This window comes from Meleagris gallopavo, chromosome 23 (assembly GCF_905368555.1).
Source record: "Meleagris gallopavo chromosome 23, MGAL_WU_HG_1.1, whole genome shotgun sequence".
NCBI classification, from domain to species: Eukaryota; Metazoa; Chordata; class Aves; order Galliformes; family Phasianidae; genus Meleagris; species Meleagris gallopavo.
The window spans coordinates 1,898,088-1,904,912 of record NC_139426.1 but is presented as its reverse complement, the minus strand read 5'-3'; the positions used below and the strand labels follow the sequence as shown (position 1 = coordinate 1,904,912).

The following is a 6,825-nucleotide window of genomic DNA, read 5'->3' as shown; positions in this document are numbered from 1 at the left end:
TGGCAGCTGAGCACACACCTGGGAGCTGCGAAGTTTCAGAGATATTTTGAAGGTGCAGTGAAAAAGAAATGAGAAATTAGGAATAAAAAGCAGCAACGAAGCTTTGGGAAAACAGATCATTTGTGTTTTTAGAAAGCCTTGTTAAAACACATAGAAACACACTTGAAAAGGTTTTGATGGTTCTCTGATACGGGTTTGCTCCCAGAGAAGGTAATATTTATAAACTTTCAGATTTATAAATTCAGTTACAATTCCTACATGTTGGTGTGACTATCTTGCAAGTTATTATTTGGGAGAAAAACTGTGGGGAAATATTTTGTTGCTTTAATTACACTAATCCCTGTAGCAACTTTCCCTTTCTGAACGATAGCTTTTCTGCAATTCTCTTCACAATGAAACCTATTTTAGATGGATCACGCATACCCAGAGCATTAAGAAGCTCCCCTTGCTTGTCTCACTGTTGTCAGGGAGGAAGAAAACATGCATCAAAAGCCAACTGTACCCATATGAAGGAAGGAGTATTTCTGCATCAGAGCTGAAGGTGACTTAAAGTTGCTGTTGAAGCAGTGGTACAGCAGAGGTCAGTTACGTGGCAGAAAACTGTAATGTGAGTGCTGGGGCATAAGCCAGGCAGCAGCTGAGCACTGCTCGGCTTTTTTCTCCCTCCCCATCTCTCCCACTGGGATGGAGGAGAGAATTGGGAAAAAAAAAAAAAAAGGCAGAACTTGTAAGTTGAGATAAAGAGTATATACTAAGACAGAAAAGAAAGAGAGAAGTATTAGCAACATAACAACATATATACATATTTACAAATCAAGTGAAGCACAACACAGTTGCTCACTACTCACCAAGTGATGCCCGAGGAGCAGCTGACCCCCAGCCCGTTTCCCTGTTTTATAGCTTTTTGCACGATGTCATATGGCATGCAATATCCCTCGGGCCAGCTGAGGTCAGCTGCCTTGGTTCCGGCCCCTCCCAACTCCTTGTGCCCCCGGCACCTCATGGGCAGGACAGAACAGGATGCTGAAAAACTCAAACGTCTTTGGCTCTGTGCAGCACCACTTAGCAACAACTGAATTATCAGAGTGTTATCAACACTTTTTCTTCAGAAGCCAAAACACAGCATCATACCAGACACTATGAAGAAAACCAACTGTCCCAGCTGAAATCAGGACAGCTAGCCACTATGCAGATGATCAGAATGAGGGTAATCATAAGACTGGGTAAACAACAACAACAAAAAATCCACAACTGGACCTATAAAGCAGGGAAGCTAACTGGGTTGAGAAAGATTTCAATTGGAGAACAAAGGGGAAGAATAACTAAAAGAAGAACATTTTGAAATCTCTGACAGTAATTACAGCATGACAAAATACAGGATTTTTTTTTTTTTTTCTGAGACTTTATTGAAACAGGAGGAAATATATCTGGACTCCTGTAGGCACAAGTTTCTTTTGTAAGAAGCAATAAAGAGCAACAGCAGACCTGATAGCATGGAAGTACTGAGTTGAGCAGCTTTCCCTCCAGCTGGCAGTCACTGGCTTTGCTTTATCAGTTATGTCATGTGCTGTTGACTGAAATATTTTCCTACAGGACCAAGCAGGGTCATGGGACTGTAGCTCATTTAGAAAAAGCACCATTCATAAGTGTGGAGCAATCTCCGAAGTCACTGGATAAGAAAACACATACCGATGATACACTCTTACTCTCTCACTTTGTCTTAGCAATTAACTTAATGTAGCTTTTAAGGAATATAAAATGGATGTAAATGGCATTCTTATCAAACTACAGCTGGAATAGAACCAACAAGTTTGGATCTAAATGTAGATATACTTCTGAAAGTTCAAGAGTTCCCATCTGGTGATCCAGGAGCAACCCACAGTTGCAACACTCTGTGTAAAAGCACGATGTTCAGGAGTACAGTTAGAGAAGCAGAAAACTTAAGCTTCTGGAAAACTCAGCTGTATTTCTGAGGACACATTTTTGTCTCTTCCTCACAGTGTAGGCTCCATCCCTACTGAAGTCTTGTAAACTTACGTTTCTGTTTTGATGTTTTATGTGTAGCAGTTCCTGGCAATTTTAACGCCCCACATACAGTAATTCTTGCTAACCTGCGTTGGAGGTGAAGTGTTGAATTATTTCTTTCTTCAAGAGGTAAGTTACATGAAGGCTAGAGTTGCTGTGGTGAGCTCCTCGTAGTTGGGCAAGCGTGAAGCATTTACCTTAGTGACATTTACAACTAGTTCTGTTTTCTTACTGCTAAGCTATATGAGCAATTTTAACAACTACACAATGACATAGGGTGTTGGAGTGGCGGTCAGGAAGCTTTATCACAGGCTTACTGTAATTCATGAAAGATGATGCAAGATTTAAGGGATTTCTGTGCTCAGGATTTTTGCTGACTCCATGGTCCCTTGTTCCCTATCCCTGAACCAGATACCATTCTTGACCCGAGTTAAACCTATGGGGCACTTCAGCTTATCCAGTAACCAGCAGGAATCTGATCTTAGTCAGAATTCAAATGAAAACAAATATAGAAAATAAAGTTCCTGGGCAGCCATGATCTAGCATCTAATCATAGACAGTGATTAGTAGACAGCATAGTCACCATCTCTTCTTGAACATGAAGATTTCACACTGTATTGTAAAAATCATTGCCCAAACTAGCAGGAGGCAGCTTAAAATGAAGTACTTTATTCTGGTCTTAGGGAAAACAGAAAAGAAAACCACCACAGCCATTAAAATGCAAATGAAGTTGGAAGCAGACGTTGTTTGAAACTCACCCATTTAGAGGTAAAAAGTTACTCCTTCTGAGGGAATTCCTGCCTTTGGAAGACACTGCAATTAGCAGTAGATGTATCTACTTGGTGCCTCTCATTAATTCTTCCCTATACTACAAGGTTAGCATCACCAGGTCAGTCTAAAAATAAAACTAGTAGATAAGGAGTTTATATAGAATTCTGTGGGGAGAAAAGCAGGAATTTTACATGTTACCTTCCTTCCCGCTTTCCTCCTCCCCTCACATATTTGCAACAGTTTCAGAATCTTCCCAGGTTCCAACTGAGATCCAGTGATTTCCCAAATATCAAGTCTTTACCTTTCACATAGCTTTGAGCCCTCAGCTAGTGGGAGCAGATATAACTGTTGCCACAAAGAGGATTCTGTAAGATTCCTTTATATCACCTTTTAAGTTCAGGAAGGCTGTCTCAACCAGGGGGGCACTGGCCTACAAAACAAACAAACAAACCGCAAAAACACAAAAAATCAACTTATTTCTTTTGTAGATTGAAAAGGTCAAATTCTAAACTATTTTTCAGCTCAGGTGTGAGATGCACCTCTTATAGCCATAGGTTACCTCTTTTCCCTCTTGGTTGATTGTTTCCTGTCTTCACACAACGTTCATGCTGCATAAACAAAGCAGACTAAGTGCTCTATCCACAGAGCACTACAGATGCTGTCCCCACATTACATCCACGACAACTGGCAAGGCAGCAACAGAATATGCTGCAGTAAGGGTTAGGAAAGAAGTGAACCCCGCTGCCATGATTTAGCATTCAATCTTGTGTAACAACTAGTGGTTGCCAAGAGGAGCTATGTCAGCCTCGTATGTCGTGCCAGGATCTTTACTGCCTTCTTTCCAAGCAATGACAGCATCCTTTTAATTTTGGATTAGGCCGCTCATTCTGCCGTCCCACACACTGCTGACAACAAAAATTAGCAGAGTGGATTCTTTCAGTCTTTACAAGTACCCAAGAAGATTAATCTGAAAGGGCAGTTACAGCCTTAGGGCTGTTTGAAATCATACTAAGACTGCAATTAAAAAAAAAAAAAAAAAAGCAGGAGATGCCAGGGAAACAGGGTTCATGAAGCAATTCATAAAGCAGAAATGGAACAGGTCCCACTGACTTCTAGGAATATATCAAAGGAAATGTGAACACTGTGGCAGAACGATCCGTGGAAACATAGTTCTGTATCTGCAGGACTGCAGGTTTCCTTGAGAAAGGAGCATTAAGAAAGTCACTTCGTGGATGCAAACAAAGCAGTATCTTTTTAGTGAATAGAGCAGTATCTTGGCACTGTATAATGCAGTGGTCTGTAAGAATTTATTTTAAGTCCTATCAAGTGCAAGTGACTAATGCTTGTTCTCATCACACAGATGAATGGAAGTCGAAGATAAGATACAAAGCCTTCAAATCATACATATAGTTACTGGCTTTTGTTCCTGTATCTTAATGTGTCAAAGCAGCTTTTGTATTGATCTTGTAAGTCAGTGAAAACACAGCTGCAGTGCTGGCGGTTTAAGAAGCAATGTGCAACTGTTACTTACATCAAAGTCAGCAGGTGGCACCCAACAAACGCTGATGCGTTTTACATGACCACGATCAACTTTTCCCTTTACAGGTTCAATAGCAAATCCCTTCTTCTGGAGGTGTGACAGGTTATCAAAACTGAACTCCACATTCTGCAAGAAACACAACACACCTCCAACACAGTCAACTCCATCTCTTTATACCTAATACCATTTGTTCACTTAATTTGCCAGGACACTACATGGAGCCCTATTGTTTGCCAAGCTATTTCTGCCATCTGAAACTGAAAACAGCCATCTTGTTCACTGTCACAAGAAATCATAAAACAAAACACTAGAATACTGCAATTCAGTTCTGCACTCACACTCTTGTATTTTAGAATTAGAGAAAGAAATGATTAAAAGTAACTAATTTAATATGATAATGCTAATGCCTCTTATCAACCCCTGAAAATCCATCTTTTATTTTCTTTCACCAATGCTTTTGTATAAAGTTTGCTAGAAAAATGAGTCATTCTTAATTTGGAGAACAAATTCTTGACAGAAGGCACTTATAACCACTTACACTCTACCAGTATTTTTAACAGCATCTGATATAAGACTGCATTTTCTTCACCTTCTTAGATGCAAACTGAGCTGTCTGTATAGCTCCAACTTTCAGTTCTGTTGCTGCTGGCAGTAGGGCATTCTCTCCCTCCACGTGCTCCAGAAGCAGGAGAATGGACTTCACTGGTTCTTGCAGCTCTAAAGAAATATGAATCAAGTAAACCTTGAGGATAAGTTGAAACCCCTGAAAGCATGTCTATTCCATAGCAGTACAATCAGGAGAATCCAGTATATGCTATAACACATGAAACAATTTTGAAAATATTTACTGCATACCAGAGAAGTGGCAGAAAAAAAAAAAAAAAAATCAATACAGCTTAGTTCCTCTGTATTAGTATTAAATTACAGTAGATATTTGCAAGGTAAGTTGCAAAGATACGTGATCTTCGTTAAGATACAACTGCATTAGAATTCAGTTAAAATCTTACCTTAAGGGAAAGTTTCAGACAGATTTGGAGTGGGGGTTATGAATATAGGTAATCCTAAACCATAAATCCTACTTGTTCTCACTTTGAAAAGGTCATCCTTAGCATGCTTTCTCTTAAAAGACAAGGAACATGCCTGTGGTTTATAGCTCACTGTTTTGTAATACACAAAGTGGCAGCACACCTTTTAGTGCTTTTTTTGATGACAGAGGTGATGTTACAGCCAAGGACTCAATGGACACATCTAGTGGAATTCCACCTTCCACAAACATAGGATGATCTCTTGCTGCACCCTTAAGCTGGAGAACATGGGCAGTTTTCTGTATGGGACAAGAATAGTTTGGATACAGGTTACAGCTTAAGCACCAGTGTAACTGGAATACACAACAGCCTCGGTTGCTTAAGAATGTATCATCTCCTTACCTTCTGTGCCAGCAGGCACCAGACACTAACATAAGAATTCTGTATCTTCCCCTTGTCTTGTCTGCTCAAGAACTTTTGTCTCAAAGCTTTCATTCTTGGGCCGTGTGCCTCAGAAAGGACTGGAATAACTATTTACACTAAAGCCACTAAGAGAAGCAAAACTTATCTGCAGCCAAACTTGGCTTAAAGTTAATAAACTTGAACCAGTCTTTAATTCATTTTTTTCTGGTTTTCTTTTTATCTGCAATTCCAAAATATAATCTAGGAATACAAAACATGGAAGGAGAGAAACAGTACTTATTTGGTCACTCTATTTCCACTCAGTTTGCAGTGCATGCTGATGGTCATTAGTGGTCACCCTTCATTAACTTTTGGTTAGCCTCTTTTGGACCGTAGCATAAAGCTACCTGCCATGCTGCCAGCCTGTGTGTCCTGATTTGGGCTCCATCTAAGCTCAACTGCTGCTCTACAGATGGAAGCCTCATCCCTCATGCTGAGAGAATGCAGAAGCAGCTTCCTGGTACTCGGTGCACCTGCCAGTTTGCACTGTGCTGCATAGCTCTACTCCCTTCTACAATTAACTACTACTTGCAGAGAACCCAGCTGGAGCAGCACTCAGCAGTGTGGCAGCAAGCTAGGTCCCATCACCTCCTTGTGTTCATGCTGTGCACAGGACTGAAACTCAAGTTACAATTGTCATAAGTGAGAAACTGAATATTTAAAATCTGGAAAAAGCCGCGGGCCCCAAGCCTGCCATTTCCTACTTACATCAGTTAATCTGATAAGGGTAATGTTTCAGCCTACAAATCCTGTCCACTAGATACAATTATTTACAACCCCTACTAAGATCCATACTGATAAAATCTTGGGTACCTTACCTTGCCAAAGAGCACAACCTTGAGACACTCAGAGTAGTATAGACCTTCATGCTCAGGACTGAAAGTAACAGTAAAGTCCTGGCTTTCCCCAGCAAGAATTTCTCCTTCTGTAGGAAGGACACTGAACACACTTAAACCATTGTAGTTCTCTGTTTCTGGTAAAAGAAAACAACGTGTGTAAGAA

At 40.4% G+C, this 6,825-nt stretch overlaps 1 protein-coding gene across 6 annotated transcripts in view; it reads right to left on the bottom strand.

Annotated features, from left to right (window-relative positions):
- Positions 1-1,380: 1,380 nt before the first annotated feature.
- Positions 1,381-6,825, bottom strand: part of CFAP74 (cilia and flagella associated protein 74) — a 38,931-nt gene continuing 33,486 nt past the window's right edge. For 5 of the 6 annotated variants that reach the window (XM_085242494.1, XM_010722821.3, XM_085242495.1 and 2 more), the window contains 5 exons: positions 6,642-6,796; positions 5,525-5,660; positions 4,926-5,053; positions 4,328-4,462; positions 2,674-3,226 (listed from right to left, as the gene is read on the bottom strand). In XM_085242494.1, the coding sequence (XP_085098620.1) occupies positions 3,119-3,226; positions 4,328-4,462; positions 4,926-5,053; positions 5,525-5,660; positions 6,642-6,796 (662 nt within the window). In that variant the 3' untranslated portion in view covers positions 2,674-3,118. Of the gene's footprint in view, positions 1,670-2,673; positions 3,227-4,327; positions 4,463-4,925; positions 5,054-5,524; positions 5,661-6,641; positions 6,797-6,825 lie in introns of those variants that run through there. The other variant, XM_085242493.1, reaches the window with a different exon arrangement.